The following is a 19,343-nucleotide window of genomic DNA, read 5'->3' as shown; positions in this document are numbered from 1 at the left end:
ACATGATTTCAAACAAACTGAGAAATATGGCATGCCTGAGCAGTTGTTACTCTGTTGGTCAGCCCAGGAGTCTTAGAAATCAAATACATGAATTGTTTTAGAAAGAAGTGGAGAATATATGATCATTGTTATATGTTACTTTCCCCAAGCTCAGGCTCATCAGTTGTGGTATTTGTAGAGTCCTTGATTCACTAATTGATGGAGATTTATTAGTGCCTATAAAACCTCAGCACTGTTCTTAAAAGTAGGAAAGAGTATCAAAGAGTATGAAACAAATTTCTGCCTTGATAGAATTTAAATAAATTAAAATAAATTAGAATTCTCTAAAGAGAGTAATTTAAGAGAGAGAATTTGTTCTTTTCCTTATTCATCTGGTTGAGGAAGGAACAAAGGAGAATTTAGATGAACCAAGAAATAGGGCCTGAGACCCCCATAGAAGGAGGCCTGTGGGAAAGTGAAGATGTGGGAGCCAGTATCCATGTTGTAAAAGGAGACTAGCCCGGCCTCATAGTCTAGGAAAACCCCCACAGTATGGAGGAGCTCCCTCACAGTAAGAGTTGTTAAGGGTTTTGTCAGCGCTTCATAGCCATTCCATTTGCTTAATCTGATGGACCAGAATCCATTTTCAGGATCTGGCTCATCCTTAATGTCTCTGTGCACAGTTTCCAGACAAACTCCAACATTCCACATAAAAGCTTTTCTCACATCCACTTCGAAGTAATGTCTTCCTGAGGTGAAGCCCTCAGAGCCCAGGACACAAGGGATCTCCCTAAATCTCCTTGGATTATCAAGCTTCTTCTGGGGATGTTGATGGTTCACTTCTCTCCGATTCTCAGACAGGATTAGATTTTCATGAGCTGTATCTTCATCCAGAGTCACACTGACTGCGAAACCAGCAATAAAAGAAAGAAATCACCAAATGATCGCTTTAATTTGGTTCTGAGAACAGAGTTTAATAAACAAACCTATGTTTCTTTGTTTATCTTCTCCCTCTGTTTCTTAAATTTCTTTTTTCTCCTTTTTAGTTTTCTTTTTTAAATTTAATCACCATGAGTTATAAAGTTGTAAAGTTGTTTATGATGGAGTTTCAGGTGTCCAATATTCCACTAACAGTTCCTTCACCAATGTCCCTTCTTCCTACCAGTGACCCATTTTCCTTCTGCACCCTATATGGCAGGCACGTTTTCCTTTTATACCCCCCCAAATTTCTTAATTGTAGTTTTGAATCATAATTGCAAGGGTGTTAAATTTTATGGTTTTGATAAATATAGTTACTGTATCTTTTTGGGTTTTTTGCTTTTGGGGTCACACCTGGCATTGCACTGGGTTTACTCCTGGCTCATGCACTCAGGAATTACTCCTGGTGGTGCTCAGAGGATCAAATGGGATGCTGGGAATCAAACCCGGGTCACCCATATGCAAGTCAAACGCCTTACCCGCTGTGCTATCGCTCCAGCCCTCTGATTTATTTATATATTATCTTTTATCAATGTATCACTGTCATCCTGTTGTTTATCGATTGCCTCGATCAGGCCCCAGCAACGTCTCCTTTGTCCTAGCCCTGAGATTTGAAAAAGTGCCATATTCGAGGCTCTTTCAGGGTCAGGAGAAAGAGACCCATCATTGTTACTGGCTTTTGGCATACAGAATACGCCACGGGGAGTTTGCTAGACTCTGCCATGTGGGCAGGATATTTTTGACAGCTTGCTATGGGACCAGTCATTGAGCAATAATAAATAGTATCAATAATGTCTTCATTACCAGCATCACCTTAGAGAGTGCTAACAGCAAGTTAGCAGACCAAACATATTCGTGCCCTTTTCAAATCCCTTGCTCCTAGCAATATGGAAATTCTAACTCCCAGGATCCTGACTCAAGCTATAGCTTCAGCTCTGAGCAGGAACTAAATGGAGTTTGTGGAGTTTGTATAAAGTGGAATTCTCATGTCCCTAGAACTATCTGTGATGCTAAAATCAACATAATGGGGGGAAATGAGCAAGTCACAGTTTCAAGAATTTCACCCTTGGTGTCTTTGCATTTATATGGACCGGACTGGTGATCATGGGCTTAATTTTTGAATACTGGACAGGGTGGGGGACACTAAGAAGCCAATTTTAAGTGACCTCTAGTCCAAACCGGGGATTCAACACCACCACTGCCAGGCAGCCTCTGGTCTGAGAAGTCTGTCCTTGGCTAGGGTCTCAGTCCTACCTGGAGGTAGACCCCACACTCTGAGTTCGGAAAACCCTGATTTTGATCTCTGGTACCACATGGCCTACCCAGCACCACCAGGTATACCTTTCATGACATCAACATGACTGATAGAGCCCCAAACAAACTGTCAAACAAAAAAATAAATAAGAATTTATACTCTGGGGCCAAACAAATGTCAAAATTTAGAATTTTTTCAAGTAATAAAAGCAAAATATATTAAAGCTTTTTATTGGCTGGAGCAATAGCACAGCGGGTAGGACATTTGCCTTGCAAGCAGCCAACATGGCCGACCAGAGTTTGAGTCCTCCGCCCCTCTCGGAGAGCCCAGCAAGCTACAGAGAGTATCTCATCTGTTCGGCAAAGCCTGGAAAGGTACTCGTGACATATTCGATATGCCAAACACAGTAACAATTGTCACAGTGGAGATGTTACTGGGCCCGCTGAGCAAATCCATGAACAACAGGAGGACAGTGACAGTGACAGTGACCTCGGCATGTAAAAAATTTATCTATATCTATGTTATAATTGTATTTCATTATATAAGACTCTATGTTGTTAAATGCTTGCACCTAATACACTCTTTCCAAAACTCACTTTGAAGGAATAATCTGTCACAATGTGTGGCCCTTGTATATTAAGTTCAGAGGAACCTCCCTGAACCTGAGCACTATATATTTTTTTTTTTGCTTTTGAGTCACACCCGGCAATGCACAGGGGTTACTCCTAGCTCTGCATTCAGGATTTACTCCTGGCAGTGCTTGGGGGACGATATGGGATACTGGGAATTGAACTCAGTAAGCTGCATGCAAGGTAAATGCCCTATCCGCTGTTCTATCGCTCCAGTCTCTTGAACACATCTTATAGACAACAGCCAGTAAAAGGGCCTTAAGTCTTAAAAAGTGGAACAGTATATTCTAGCAACAACCAAGAATATTATTCATTAGTTTGGCTTCCAGAAGAAAATACAACCACAGTTGCAGCTTTGTGACATTGTAAGGAAAGCAATACCAAAGTTTATCCAAGTTTCTGATTTAAAAAAAAAATGAGTGATAATAAGTAGGCTGTTTAAATGACTTGGGATATTTTGCAGCCAACCAAACATTTCATCACTGTAACTGTACTCCTGTTGTTCATCGATTTGCTGGAGTGGGCCCAGTAATGTCTCCATTGTGACAATTTTACTGTGTTTGGCATATGGGCCCAGTAACGTCTCCATTGTGACAATTGTTACTATGTTTGGCATATTGAATATGTCATGGGCAGCTTGCCAGTCTTTGTCATGCAGGCGAGATATTCTCGGTAGCTTGCCGGGTTCTCCAAGAGGGTCGAAGGAATCGAACTCGGGTCGGCCATGTTGGACGCTTGCAAGGCAAACACCCTACCCACTGGGCTATCGCTCCAGCTCAAGGCAAAGTTATGAAATTATCTTCAGTTGATCTCTTTGACTTCATAAGCCTGGATCGTTAGAGTAAGTAAAGAGAAAAGGGAAATTTGGTTTGATCTAACATTTCATATTAGGTCTGAATTTTTCAGTCAGAAAGAAACCATTAGTATTCAAAACTTTGAATCTTGTCATTTCAGAGAAGAGATTTTAGGAACACAGCAACCACTTAAGAAAATTAAGACAGAGGAATCTTAGTATGGGTAATTGATTAATATTTGTTTTTCAGTATAATTTAACATTTTGCATGTTTGTGGGAAGACCTTAAAACCATCAGCATTGCAGTCGAAAATCCTCATCTTTCATATATTGCTATGAGTGTTAGTAAAATACCAACTGTAAAATAGAAGTATAGGTCTTCATTTTACACACTTTCTGGTGGTTGATGCATTTATCTTCATGACAACTCATGGGAAAGTATTTTCCTGGGTTGACACAGCTACCTCATTCTTACTTTGGACAGCATGGCCGGCTACCGAATATAACCTGCCCACACAGCAGGGTCTGGCAAACTCCCCGTGGTGTACCCAATATGCCAAATACCAGTAACAATGATGGGTCTCATTCTCCCAATCCTGAAAGAACCTTGAATATGGCACTTTTGAAAATCTCAGGGCTAGGGCGAAGGAGACATTACTGGTGCCTGCTCGAGGCAATCGACGAACAACAGGATGATCATGATCGTGACACAGCTACTGAAGTTGGGGGAAAGGGGACTGAAGGAAGTTGAATTATTTGCCCTGGTGACCAGGATGTTATGTTCCAGTTCAAGCACTGGTGTACACTAACAAGGACATGTGACAGCAACACTGAAAATCCTAAACTACCTCTCCATGGCCCTGCCCAAAGTCAAATGCTAAAATTTGTGAAGGTTGAGTTTAATCCCATCAGTAGCATTTAGAGATTGTGGTTGATGCCCACCTTGATAACTCTTTAAGAATTTTTTCACATCAAAGTAAAGGTGAGAAATATTGCACAGAGTCTGAATTTCCAAAGACATGACCTCAGGTATTTCCAGTTTCGCAGCAGACTTCCTAGAATGAACAGAGACCAGAAACTTCACTAGTGGGGTGTTCCAATCAGGTAAATGAACACACACCATTTCCCCTATGATTTCAGGTACCACTTACCTGTTGCAGATGTCTTTCACATCCTATAGAGAAGCAAAGACATAGGTGAGTGTGAGAACTTTGTTGGACTTGGCACGGGAGCTCTTCTCTATAAACTCAATGATCACTGAACACAAAGCTAGAAGTGTGCCCTGAACAACCCATGATCCCCCTTCAAAAGAAAATCACTGTCACTGTTCTCCCATTGTTCATCGATTTGCTCTAGCGGGTCCAGTAACGTCTCCATTGTGACACTTGTTACTGTGTTTGGCATATTGAATACGTCAGGGGGAGCTTGCCAGGCTTTGCCGTGCGGGCAAGATACTCTCGGTAACTTTCCAGGCTCTCCGAGAAGGGTGAAGGAATCGAACTTGGGTCGGTCATGTGGGCTGCATGCAAGACAAATGTCCTACCCGCTGTGCTATCACTCCAGCCCGCAAAAGAAAATACTCTATTTTATAATTCTTAAGCACAAATAAACGTCTCAATATTGTAGTGTTTCATATGATGTAAAAAAATTTGAAAGATCACAATTTGCAATACAATACTTGAATCTGGACATAAGGGGGACAGAGACACATTATGACTGTCCTATGATCCAGTAACGTAAACAAACAGGTCAAAACATATACCTCTTAGGGACTGGAGCAATAGCACAGCGGGTACGGCTTTTGCCTTGCACGCAGCTGACCCGGGTTCGATTCCCACCATCCCATATGGTCCTCTGAGCACTGCCAGGAGTAATTCCTGAGTGCAGAGCCAGGAGTGACACCCCTGCCCCTGTGTATCGCTGGGTATAGCCCAAAAGGATATATATATATATATATATATATATATATATATATATCCTTTTTTTTGTGATTGTAAGGGCATCCAGTCTGAATAAAATATATTTTGACCTGTATAGGAATCACAGAGACAGAAAGCAGGTAAGGGAATTTACCTGACTCACAAAGCATAGGCCATGGTAGATGAGGAGAAAGAGACATAGGATGACTTTCCCTAAACTCCTAAATTTCTAAATTTCCAGGAAAGTACAGAGAACCAATTATTAGCTCATTTATTGATGGATTCCCAGGTAGAAGAATTTCCATGGAAGTTCCATAGATATTTGTCCTAACACTAAATATACCAAAGTCTGTCTTTTTTGTCTTTCTTTCCAGAGGCTTGTGGCAAGCTTTAGTGTCTGTAGTCATAGGGGCACGTGGCTCATTTTCTGCTATTTAATTTCCTTAAGAAAATTTCTTATTATTTCATATCACTAGTGTTCTTGCTGATAAATCCATGCAGTGTCCTTCATCTGTGTCATTAAAAATAGTGGCAGTAGGAACGTTATGGTGTTATGGAAGTCCTGGGACATTTTTAACCTTATAGTATAAACTCTAGCAGATTTATAGTGTCTTGAATAAATAGCTTCAGACATTTTTTATTTTAAAGTGGTGAATCACTCACACAACTGAAAACAGGCTCCTCAACAGTTCTTAGAGCAAGGTATTAGAAAACAGAGAATCACTCTAACACTCATTCTGGTTACCCCATTTTATAATCCTTGAGTCTTATGGAAGAGTCTTTTCTTAAAGAGAGTTTAATAGTCTGTGCTGTGTGCATGTGGGGTAAAGTCAAGTAAGTGCCTTTACTTATAAATAATTTTAAATTAATTTTATAATTATTCATATAAAATTATAAAAATGTGTTTCCTTGTTCTATATGGCCAATGTTTCAACAGAGGCAGAGCAATAATTTCTAACTTACAGATGTTCTAAACACTAATGGAGGTCAGTCTGCATACACAAATGTATACAGGAGCATTCTTTTCCATTTCCCACACTAGCATACATTATTGATTGCACTAAAACATGCAGGCCTTACTTGTCTAAAAGGCCTTCCCCTCCATTCTGCACAAGGGAGCCCTGGGACAGCCATGTCCGTTCATGTCTGTGTACTTGGAGTTAAAATGTCTCACCTGCAGCAAATTTTGTCCTGAGTCATGAGATTTCTTCTTGAGTTCTAGGATGCATTTCTTGAATTCCTTGCTCTGCTTTTCCAAATATACTAAATTATCCTGCAGCCTTCTGAGAGTCTGCTCTTTTTCTTTCTCCAGCTTCCATAGATAAGATTTTTCCTCTTCATACAGGAAGTTATGGAGATTCTGAAATTCAAACTGGATTTTCTGTCTCTTACATGCTATATTATCCTAGAAAGAAGAGAGTGTGTTCAGAAAGCAAAAACAAACTCAATGCTTATTGATATGTAAACAACTAAGTGATGTAGATACAGAGAAACTGTGGAAATAGATTCAACAGTAATAAGGAAGGACTAAGTTCGAGGATAGAAAATAATTTTATTTTAATGGATAAAATCTTACCTCCAATTTAGTTATTTCAGCTTGTGTGAGCACCTTCTGAATCTGACATAGTTCTTTTATGTTGTTCAAAGTTTTCTGGAGCTTTTCCTGTATGAAAATTGTATTAATAAAATGTAAGCTATTAGAAAAATCTTCATAGGCATGCAGTGGGAATCCTATTCCTTTGAAACTGTTAGAAAAAACAGGAAGCATTTGTTGAGTCTTTCCATGCAGAGAGGACAAAGGAAGTGTCTTAAAGCCTCACTATCTTCAATGACACATTTGATCTTGAGATGTCGATAAGATTGTTATCATCATTTCTTCACTGTATAAAGTGAGTCTTGGGAATGGATTTAATTACACCATGACCAGGGAAAGAGAGCGCTGAAATCTAGACAGAATAAAGAAGGAATGAGACAGCAGTGCTAGCCTCATTTCCTTGTTTTATTATAAGAAAGTGCAGCATGGAGAGTATCATGCTAAATGAAATGAGTCAGAAAGAGAGTGATAGACATAGAATGACTGCACCCATTTGTAGAATATAAAATAATAATATTAGAATAACATCCAAGGACAGTAGAGACAATGGTCAGGGGGTAGCTCCACAGTTGGAAGTCTGCCTCATGTACTGAGGGAGAAGGCAATTGGGATACAGAAGGGATAACTAAGTCAGAGATGGTTGGAGGGATTGCTTGGGATGGGAGATGTGTGCTGAAAGTAAATAAAGGACCAGACATGATGGCCTCTCAGTAGCTATATTGCAAGCCATAATGCCCAAAAGGAGAGAGAGAGAGAGAGAGAGAGAGAGAGAGAGAGAGAGAGAGAGAGAGAGAGAAAGAGAGAAATTGTCAGCCATAAAGGCAGGGGGAAGGGATGGGACAGGTTGGGGGAAGGATTAACTTTGGTGGTGGAAAAATGTACACTGGTGGAGGGGTGGATGCTTGCTCATTGTATGACTGAAACCGAAACAGGAAAGTTTTGTAACTGTAACTCACAGTAACTCAATAAAAAATAATTTAAAAAATAAATAAAAAAATAAAAACCATCGCTCCAGGGGGGGCTGGAGCCATAGCACAGCAGGTAGGGTGTTTGCCTTGCATGCGGATGACCTGGGTTCGATTCCCAGTATCCCATATGGTCCCCTGAGCACCGCCAGGAGTAATTCCTGAGTGCAGACCCAGGAGTAACCCCTGAGTATCGCCTGGTGTGACTCAAAAAGCAAAATAATAATAATATAGGGGCTGGAGAGATAGCACAGTGGGTAGGGCGTTTGCCTTGCATGCGGCCGACCCGGGTTCAATTCCCAGCATCCCATATGGTCCTCTGAGCACCGCCAGGAGTAACTCCTGAGTGCAGAGCCAGGAGTAACCCCTGTGCATTGCCAGGTGTGACCCAAAAAGCAAAAAATAAATAAATAAATAATAAAAAGTAAAAACCTAAAACGAAAGAAAAATAAAGGTAATGTTTCAGAAAACAAAAAGAAAGGGCAGCCCTCTTATGTGACCTGAGTGAGAAATTTAGGCGTTTAGGGAAAGTCATCCTATGTCTCTTTATCCTCATCCACCATGGCCTATGTTTTGTGAGTCAGGTAAATTCCCTTACCTTACTTTCTATCTATGTGATTCCTATACGGGTGTCACTCCTGGCTCTGCACTCAGGAATTACTCCTGGCAGTGCTCAGAGGACCATATGAAATGGTGGGAATTGAACCCGGGTCAGCCGCGTGCAAGGCAAAAGCCCTACCCGCTGTGCTATTACTCCAGTCCCTAAGAGGTATATGTTTTGACCAGTTTGTTTACGTTACTGGATCATAGGACAATGATAATGTGTCTCTGTCCCCCTTATGTCCAGATTCAAGCATTGTATTGCAAATTGTGATCTTTCAAATTTTATACATCATATGAAACACTACAATATTGAGATGTTTGTTTGTGCTTAAGAAGTATAAAATAGAATATTTTCTTTTGGAGGGAGGTGGGGGTTGTTCAGGGCACACAGGCTTTGTGTTTAGTGATCACTCCAGGAGGTACTTGTGGGCGGCTATCCACAGTGCAGTGTTGGGCAATGAAGCTTGGTTGGCCTTGTGGAAGGTAAACACTTAACCCATTGTACTATCTCTCCAGTCTGAGATTTGCAGAAGAAAAAGAGTACAAAGGGAAAAAAGTCTGACCATCCTATGGAATATTGGTAAGTAGTAAGGACCCGGTTTATTGAGTAACCATCATAAGCTAATTTTAAAAAATTTGACATGATAAAAGCTGGAATACTTCAAAGAATATTAAGAGTTCAGGTCATAGTAATGAACTTCCCTAGCTTATATTATGAAATATGAATAATCCTAAACTAAGATTATATTTAATAATCTTAAACTGAGGTATAAGAATAAAGCCTTATACCTAACAAACTTGACAAAATCAAACGTAGTCAAAACTGAGGGAGAAATTAAATAATAAAAATTGCACAGAAACAGTTGAATCACAAAATAAAAAGAAAATATAGAAGACTTCATAAAAATTAAAAACCTATACAGTGAAAGAAAAAATAATAAAGCACTCCTATAAATACAACAATGTCAATCAACATCTCAGTAAAATACAGAGGTCATACTTGTAGGTCTCTGAGCACCACCTGGAACCTGGTTATTCTGAATGCTCCGGCTCACATGCTTACCTTGTATCTTTGGACTGCATCATCCACAAGAGCTGTGCCATGCCCTCTGAGCTGTGGAGTGTACTCGCAGCACTGGCAGATGAGCTGGTCGTTGTCTTCACAGAACCCGTGGAGATGTTCTTTGTGTTCCTCACACACTCTTTCATATTCCATCTCTTTGATGGTTTCAATGATGTTTTTTAACTCCTTGTTGGACCGGATGCTCTCCCATTTCAATGGTGACCTACACTGGGGACAGTGAAATGTCTCCAGGGGTGATGTTTCAGAACTTTGGTTCCCAATGAGGCCCACGACACACGTGAGACAGAAGCTGTGCCCACAGTCGATGCTCATGGGCTCAGTCATCAGCTCCAGGCAGATGGAGCAGGTGGACTCTTCCCTCAGCTTCTTGGTAACTGAGCCTGAGGCCATGGTGGTTTTCCTCAACACCTTTGATTTGGATCAGAAGCTGAGATGCTGCATCCAGGATCTTAATCAGTGACTGATACACTCACTCTTCACCTGAAATTCTACGGCAGGTGTAGATGATTCTGTCTGGACAGAAGAAATGAATTGGGTTGTGAAAATGAAGCACATATAGGAAAAGGATAGTTGCTGTTACACATTATTCTTTGAATTAAAACTAATAAAATTTAGAATTCAGTTTTTCCATCCCACTAGGCAATTTACTACTTATGGACTGTGGCTTTGAGATATAAGAGATCACCAAAAAAAAAACTTATTTTGGACCAAGGGTCAAGAAATTGAGAAGAAAGACAGGATTCCTCACAAAAGTCAAGGACTAAGAGCAAGAGTAAGAGGGAGGAAGGAGTGGAGAGAGAGAAAGAGAGAGTGAGAGAGAGAGAGAGGGAGAGAGAGAGAGATCATTGTTGCTCATTGTTGAAATTCTCTAATAAACACCAGGTAAGTTATTAGCCGAATTATTTCACTGTAACCGGTATCACCACTTATTAAGAAGTCAAAGAAGAAATCTGTTGAGACAATCATATTTGAGTTTACTGGAAGATTCGACAGAGCTCAAATCCCTACTCAACTCTGTACCACAAAGAACAAAAAATACCCAAGATGAATAAAGTTTCAGTGTCCCCAACAGTAGCACTGTAGCACTGTCCTCTTTCTGTTCATTGATTTGCTTGAGTGGACACCAGTAATGTCTCCATTGTGAGATTGTTACTGTTTTTGGCATATTGAATATGCCAACAGGGAGCTTGCCAGGCTCTGCCATGTGGGTGAGATACTCTCGGTAGCTTACCGGGCTCTCCGAGAGGGATGGAGGAATTGAACCTGGGTTGGCAATGTGCAAGGCCAATGCCCTACCCTCTGTGCTATCGCTCCAGCCCAACAAGAATATTTTTGCAAAAGGATTAATAGTCAAAGATAGAAACAACTCAAATGTCTAAAAATGGATGCACCAATAAAATGCTGTGCAACTATACTATGGGATATTATTCCATATATTTAGTCAGATAAAATTAAAAGTGTATGATAAATGAAACCCAACAACACAGCCAGAAGGAGCAGTGTTTCCTCTTTTTTTATTTTCTTTTTTCTTTTTTGCTTTTTGGGTCACACTCAGCTTTGGATAGGGGGTTCTCCTGGCTCTACACTCAGGAATGACTCCTGGCGGTGCTCAGGGGACCATATAGGATGCTGGGAATTGAACCCGGGTCTGCCGTGTGCAAGGCAAAAGCCCTCCCCACTGTGCTATCACTCCAGCCCCACAGTGTTTTCTTTCTGTCCTCCTACCTGACCTGGAAGTGAGAACCGAGGAAGGAGCTGGATGAGAAGGGGTTGATTGGTCCTGGGTTGGACTTGGGAGCAGAGATTCAGGCAACTCTCCCTCCGCTCATCCAACAGTGTCACTCAGAAGAAGTTCAAGGTGACTGGAACCCAAGGAGCTACCAGAATCCAGGGTATACAAGCAGTGAGAAGCAGATGAGTGAGGCCAGGATTCAGTGGGATCTTGTGGGCTGGATACCCTCTTGTCTGCTAGCCTGGGCCTGGCCAGACTCAGTTTGGAAAGGGACCAAGAGCACAGGTGCATGCCTCCCTGCACTGGTGCAGCTGCTTTTGGGAGCTGGTCCACTAGAGTCATTGCTAGGCTTTAGTAGAGAAGGGAATAGAGGCTGGCTGAAGTTACAAAAGCAAATGTTTCTTTGATTTGATCTGAGGGTTCTATCAGACAATGCCCTGGGGCTATTCTTGACTTGGTGCTCAATGACCATTCCCAATATTGTACTGGGGACCAAGCAGTGCTGGGAATCCAATTCAGATCTTCAGTATGTAAAGCGTCACTCCAGAAATATTTCTCTAGCCACAACTGTTTCTCTCCATGGGCAGTGCTAAAATAAGAAATATGACTCAACTAAAGTTATAGGAAAAACAAGTTCCCTCCAATTATCAGTACTAATCTCTCAGAGACAATTTCTTGGAGGGACTTTTATCCATGCACTTTTATCCATAAGTTTCCTTATGGGTTCCAGGAAGCAGAATCTCCCCTCCTATGAGGCCCCGGTGTCCTGTGCTGGCCCTCACATCCTGAATCTTTTGAATCATGGACACGGGGGAGAGTGAAAACAGACTGCAGAGAGAGCTCTAAAGAAAAGGCCTGAATATTATCATTGTTGGAGCTGTTCTCTGTCAACCATTAGCAATACCCTCCCACACCCCATCCCTGATTCTCCATCAGCTGCCGGTATCCACCCCTCAACCCTCAACCCAATTCCACACATAAACACTTACAGGCCTCAGAGTCATCCGCCAAGAAAGCCTTGCTGGGAGTCTCTCTCTGTGGAAACACAGCTGCCTCTCCCTCGCCCCCGTGTCACTGCCTTTTTCTTAGACCTGGACAAGGAAGTTTACTCTGACAGAATGAAACTCAAAATTGAAAGCCCTGAGGAGGTCAGAGTCCTGTGTGGTGCGAGGAAACTTGCAAAGTTGTCTTTATGATCTCTCTGAGTTTATTCTGAAAGGGAGATGACTAAGTAGTAAAATCAGCGATAGAAAAAACAAATAATAAGCCAGGAGGCTGTTGTGTTCCCAGCAGTCTTATTAGGAATCCTGACCAGATTCAATTCACAGACTCTGACTCCTGATTTTTCTTCCTCTGCCACAAAGCCCCAGAAGGACTCAGGAGCATCGGTACCTGGATTCATCTTCGCTTTTCTCTTCAGGCCACTTTAATACTTTTCAACAGCTCAAGAGGATGTGGGGAGATGGGTGTGATAGTATCAGGGTTCATGGGCATGAGGACACAGGCCTCAACCTATCTCTCCTGTCTCCTTCTTCCTCACTTTACTGCTGCAGGACTTAGAACCTCAAGGACAGCCCAGGAGCAATAAATGACCCAGCAGGGAGTCACAGGAGTCCTGGGCTATCACTCTGCTCTGAGCTGTGAGGTCAGTGTTAAGAGGAACTAGTGACTTACTGCAGTGTCCCCAAATGAGGAAAAAAAAGGGCTAAATATTATCCTTATCCAACTAAGAGATATTGCATGGCAAAGAAAAAAAAACCCACACTCATTAGCTCAAAACATTGTCATATTGATGAACTTAGGTGTAAAAGTCTTTCATGTAAGCACCATACATGTATAAGTAATAAATATATGCAGTGTTGCAAGAGGGCTGTAAGGAGACTGAGGAAGAGGCATACGTTAAACTCAGATTCTGATATATGACAGGAAGGTCCCTGGAAGCTCTTCCATCTTGTAGGTGCTGCTAAGAGCCGTGTGGGGGTCTGTCCAAGCCCTTAGACCTAGAGGAGGAACTGGGGATATAGTCCTAAGACATCCTGTTGACCCAGTGACTTAAGGAAGAAGGAACATTGGCAAACTGACCCACCCAAGGAGTAATCTCTCTCTGCACCCTATGGAATGTGTGAAATAGGGAGGGGCGATTATTAACCCAGGAAGCCAACTTCTTTGGGCCAGAATGACACCTCACAGTGAGCTAATATTTCACCTGAGAACAGACTTTCACTTTTAGAATCGTTTCATTTCTGTGCCTCTCTTCCCCCATCACAGTCTGAAATATCTTGAGCCCTTTGATTTCTGGTACCCTGCTGCTGTCACTGACCATGCATTCACTGTGAGAGTGTCAAAAAGGTGTTGTCCAGCATGTGGCTGATCTGGGTTCGATTCCCAGACACCCACATGGATGCCCAATCTTACCAGGAGTAATTCCTGAGTACTACCATGTAGGATAACATTGGTTTGTCCTTTCTGCCTTGCCGCAGGGAGCTTAGGTTTATTGGGTTACTCCCATCACAGTGCTCCCATTCCTCTGTGTTTATTTATAACTTCTATTTTTGTGCTCTGTTAACTTGTAAATATTGTTTTTCTCTTCTCCTTAAGTCCTTTGCATAGTTAATTCAGAGCAATGTCCTTTTTGTATGGGCACAAGAAGACAGTAAGTGCTATGCTTTAGTAATGTGGGAGTTTATTGACTCTCAGTAATATTTACCTCCTGGGCATCTGCTCTCTCGACTTAAGGCTCAGTTACCTTTACTTCTTAGCACGCCAAAAGTAGGGTCCTGACAAGGGACTGGATGGAACCAGGGCAAGCGGTGAGTTATATGCTACCCTGGCATCAAAATGGGCCTGGCCAAAGTGCCATAATGCTTAACTATAAGTTAAGAACTTGGTCATGGACAAATGCTGTCATGATCCAAAAAGTAATAACTAGATTCGAACCCTGCTAGGGTTAGGAATGATTAATCTGACCTGACCACTGTAGTCTGAGTCTGTGGTGAGATTTCCCAGGAGAGCTGCCCTACAAGCCTCAATGTATCTCTTACTGTGTCCATACAAAGTAACTAATATTAAGAAGTAGAATTAAGATGTTAATTAAGTTATTGGACTGAGGAAAGAGGAAAAACACCTGAAGTGGTATTTTGCCTATGAACAAAGGAAGGGCTTTCTTATGTTGATTTTGCAACAGTACTAGGTATAGCCTTGGCCCAGAGTGCTGGAGGAGTTGGAGAGACTAGAGAGAGTTGGAGAGAGATGAGAGAGAGGCAGGGCAGCAAGAGAGAGAGCAGAGAGTTGAGTGGGAGAGACAGGAGGAGACAGGAATGAGGGGCAGTGTGAGACTAGAATGGGAGGCTCAGAGAGACTGAAATAGGTACGTGAGGAGAATGGAAAAAACAGCAATTGATCAATCAACCGGCTTGGCCCTCGTTTCCTTCTCTGTCTGTTCAATGGCTTGGGCTGCCCCGGGTGGGCGAGAGGCCAAAGACCACCACCAACCCAGGCAGTGAGGGGGGAGAGCTGCCCGGACCTCCCCTGGCCGCCCTTGGAGATTATACACTACTGAACAAGGCACCAAAAACTAAATAAATAAATAAATAAATAACCAAGAGGCATTATCCAGGGACACTGGAAACCTGTTGCTTTTCAGTTAGTTTTCCCCCATCTTCTTTTAGTTTTGAAAAAAAATTCTCCATTTTTCCAGAGTGTCAGGCAGCTTCCTGAGTGAGTGCATTAGATATTGGCTAATGAAGTAGACCCTGCCATATACTCCAGGTACATTTGATGAATCTTGCTCAGAATTTACACAAATATTCTGCTAAAAAATTATTTTCAGGTCAAAGAGATAATGAAATAAAGAAGTTGAGAGATAAATTAGCTTCAGGCCAGAGAGATGATACAGCTGGTTAGGAGTTTGCCTTGCATTTGGCCAAAAATCTGGGTTTGATCCCAGCAACACAAAGGTTTGATCCCAGACCTCCTGAGCCCTGCCATGAGTGGTCCCTGAGCACAGTGGATTGTGATTTTTCCCCTTCCCCACTAGTTTTATTTCAAGAAAAAGGTGTTTGGCATCTTTTTTTTAACTTCATATTCAAATTTTTAATTGAATCCTTAATTTTTTTAAGTCATAGTAAAAGATTTAAATTTTAGTAATTTTATAAAATGTTCTGATTTTTATGCATCATATACTTCTAGCATTGAAAAACTTAATTTACAAAATTAGCACAGAAAGATATTTAGTGACTGGGAAGTAGACACACTTATATTACACGAAAATAACTTTTGGATGGCAAAGAATTTATGATTACCTAAATTCATGATTTAGTGCCTGGAAAGTAAACATAGTTATGTTACACTAAAATAACTTTTGGATGGCAAAGGATTCATGATTACCTTTTTAAGAAAGATATTGTAAGTTGATTCTGGCAGGGCATTGAAATAAGTGGTAAGAATAGCAAACTGATAACTTGAGAACCATTTTTTTTTTACTGAGAATACTTTATTTGCTGGTAGAATTTGCTAAAAATGCACAGGACAACTACCAATAGAAAGTGTACTGTTTCAGAATCTTCCTATTCTATATAAAATGAATGTGTACAGCAACTGTTGGAAAATGGCTGCAGTTATTTCTTACTTTATGCCCCCTTAAAATAAAAATAAACCTCTTTATTCGAGAGTATATAAAATATGGGAATCTGTATCTAGAGGATGTGGGGGTTTTGGCAGAGATACATTGTCAGAATTTTATTTTATTTATTATTATTCATTTATTTACTTTTGCAAGTCAGGATTTTTTTTTTCTTTTTGGATCACACCCAGCGATGCACAGGGGTTACTCCTGGCTCTGCACTCAGGAATTACTCCTTGTGGTGCTCGGGGGAACCTATGGGATGCTGGGAATCGAACCTGGGTCATCTGCGTGCAAGGCAAATGCCCAACCCACTGTGCTATCGCTCCAGGCCCACTGTCATAATTTTTTGTTAAGAGTTCTTGAGCTCTCCCACAAACTGTCCACCAAGTAGGCTGCATGTTTGTATAATTTACTCTCAAGGAAGAAAATACAAGCATCCTAATGAGATTCCCATTATGAATTGTTCCTTCCCCTCTCCTTCACTAGTACTTCTTCTGCCTGTGGGTCATGCCTGCTAAATAGGTTTTTGTGAAGGAATTCTCCAGCTGCTACAGCAATGGGACTATGAGCTGAGTACAATCACGATCACGACCATCCTGTTATTTGTTGATTGCCTCAAGCAGGCCCCAGTAACGTCTCCTTCGTCCGAGCCCTGAGATTTTTTTAAAAAGTGCCATATTCAAGGCTCTTTCAGAGTTAAGAGAATGAGACCCTTCATTATTACTGATATTTGGCATATTGGGTACACCACGGGGAGTTTGCCAGACTCTGCCGTGTGGGCAGGTTACATTCGGTAGCTTGCCAGTTTGTCCATAGTAGGAATGAGATGATAAGATGGCCACGTGCTTCCAGGAGCTATAAAACAAGACTCAGAGACTATAAAACCCAGAGCTGAGTACACCAAGTGATAAACATTTTCACAGTCTTCATTGGAAAGAGTGTTTTCACTTCCATGAATTATCAAAGTGACCAATTGGATAGCTTCCACAGCAACATCATATTCCATATCAAGTGTCATTGACACAATATGATCTTTGAAACAATTAGTAAACAGCTCCAATTTGGGGAATAATTGTTGGTCAGTATACAGATTCTGTAGAGCTCTCAAACACTTTCAGCCTGACTTCTCTTTGCCTATCCAGCCAACATATTTTAGGTAAATGTCATTTAGGAAGGCATCACTATACATTTTTATCCACACTCCAATTTCTTCAATACTAATGGCTCAAATCTCAATAATGGCATCATGGTATCTATGAACAAATATACCCTTAAGAATAGAGTTCATCATATTTTCAATTTAATCCTGATTTTCTGGCAGCTCTTTGTGCTTCTGAAGCAGCAACTTCACCTTTTATGGGCCCCCTCTCCAATCATTTTATTCCTCTCAGCTTCATAGTGTATCTGTGTATTATCCTGATGAAGACTGAGATTGTTTTATTTATCATTTTTTTATTAAAAATTTTTAATAGTGAGACATCATGGGGTACAGTTGCAGACTTACCCATTTTTGTGCTTGGGTTTCAGTTATACAATGATCAAATGAATACTGAGATTTAAGGCAACATTCACCAGCTCAGTCATGAGCTTCATGACAGCAAGGGTACTTGTATGCCTAAGAGCTCTGACCAGGGAATCTGACAAACCAGTCAAAAGGTAGACTATTGTGTCCATCAAATATTCATTTTAAATTATGCTATATGACACTGTAGAATCAAGATGCCAATAAGTTCACAAAAGTTTGAATGAATATTTTTCCACTGAGAACCAGGCATAGTAAGGGGATAATCACCAATGTCCTCATCAAATTCTTCAGTCATTTTTTTGATGATTTCTACATTCTGCATATTTCAAAATGTCTCTATTCTCACAGTACCTGCATTGCACTTTCCCCCAGATTTACTACTTCAATAATGTGACAGACTCCCCTTCTCCATTCTGTTGAGGGTGTCCATTAGTTCTTCCACAACCTGTTTCTCTATCTCCAGCATCAATTCTACTCTTCTCTGCTGGAAATTTTAGAGGTTGCTTATTTGTAGATGGAAGCTGGCCAGGATGACCCCATTTTGTTTTCCCTTGCCATCTGTTTCTTCAAGTTCATTACTAGCATCTGAATGGGCAGTTGTTTCATTAGTTGAATTCTGTAACACTGGAAATTCTGAAGTAATCATGGGGTAAAAGAATTAATTGTGGTACAATTCAAAGAAACTCAATGGCAATCCTCAGCTTCCCATACAGGCGTTCTCATCCATTGATCTATTTTGACCTCAAAGTCTCTGGTGTGTTATCCCAATGTGAGGGGTTACTATGGAGCGGATGACAGGGGTTCAGGAGTGGGGGCTGCCCCTTCAATGGAGCTGCAATGACAACCTGCCATCTGGTGGCATTTTCCACTCACCAATCTCCCCTTCCAGGTTTGATTCCTCCGCCCCTCTCAGAAAGCCCGGCAAGTTACCAAGGGTATCTCATCCTCATGACAAAGCCTGACAAGCTACCTGTGACGTATTCGATATGCCAAATACAGTAACAACAAGTCTCACAATAGTGGCATTACTGGGGCCGCTCGAGCAAATCGATGAACAACAGGAGGACAGTGCTACAGTGCTAATCTCCCCTATGACATTTTATTTTACTATAGAGTAATGTTCTTCGCTTAAATACAAACTACTAATGCTATGCTCCTAATATCTGGAATTTGATTGACTCAAATATATCTACTCCTGGGAAGCCATCATAATTACTTGACTCAGACTTTGGTTGCCATAGTTCCTAAACCCCACAAAGGGAGGTTCCACCATGGGACTTGGATGGACCCGGGACAAGAAGAAAAGCTACCACAGCATCGAAATTTAAGTCTCGAAACCATAAGCAAGCACAGTCTTGATGCAAGCCATTATGACTGAAGAAACAGGACCCCAAGTAAAAGGATAAGCAAAACCAGCCTGAGAACATAGTATGGGATTTATGGTAAAGGCCAGCTGGCTTGAATTGGAGCCCGAAGAACTAAGTTTTGGAAATCGTATCACTTTATGGTTATCCAAATAACCGCAAATAACTTCTTATTAATAAGAAGTAAACTTAATTGCTTAATATGTACAACTAGAGGGCAAGAGAAAAGCAATATAAATGTCCCTGGGAGAGAGAGTGTCTCCTTGAGTTAATTTCCCCAAGAGAATTGACTTCTGCAA

At 41.2% G+C, this 19,343-nt stretch overlaps 1 protein-coding gene and 1 pseudogene across 1 annotated transcript; both read right to left on the bottom strand.

Annotated features, from left to right (window-relative positions):
* Window positions 1–363: 363 nt before the first annotated feature.
* Window positions 364–10,189, bottom strand: LOC130040484 (E3 ubiquitin-protein ligase TRIM38-like). Its single transcript, XM_056132606.1, has 6 exons — window positions 9,779–10,189; window positions 7,130–7,216; window positions 6,728–6,958; window positions 4,786–4,808; window positions 4,577–4,689; window positions 364–884 (listed from the first exon to the last, which is right to left on the bottom strand). The coding sequence occupies exons 1-6, from the start codon at window positions 10,187–10,189 to the stop codon at window positions 364–366; spliced, it is 1,386 nt and encodes a 461-aa protein (XP_055988581.1).
* Window positions 10,190–16,491: 6,302 nt separating this feature from the next.
* LOC130040133 (cohesin subunit SA-1-like) lies at window positions 16,492–18,326 on the bottom strand (annotated as a pseudogene).
* Window positions 18,327–19,343: the final 1,017 nt, after the last annotated feature.

This window comes from Sorex fumeus, unplaced genomic scaffold, assembly GCF_029834395.1.
Source record: "Sorex fumeus unplaced genomic scaffold, SorFum_2.1 ptg000094l, whole genome shotgun sequence".
Lineage (NCBI taxonomy): Eukaryota > Metazoa > Chordata > Mammalia > Eulipotyphla > Soricidae > Sorex > Sorex fumeus.
Note: the sequence above shows the minus strand (reverse complement) of the source record. Positions and strands in the feature narration are given on the sequence as shown.

Excerpts from the sequence above, each read along its gene's own strand:
- LOC130040484 (XM_056132606.1), bottom strand. The coding sequence starts at position 10,189 with ATGGCCTCAGGCTCAGTTACCAAGAAGCTGAGGGAAGAGTCCACCTGC. Across the intron at positions 6,959-7,129 it reads CTGAAATAACTAAATTGGAG|GATAATATAGCATGTAAGAG; the intron begins GTAAGATTTTAT and ends TCTTCTTTCTAG. Across the intron at positions 885-4,576 it reads ATTCTTAAAGAGTTATCAAG|TCAGTGTGACTCTGGATGAA; the intron begins GTGGGCATCAAC and ends CTGGTTTCGCAG.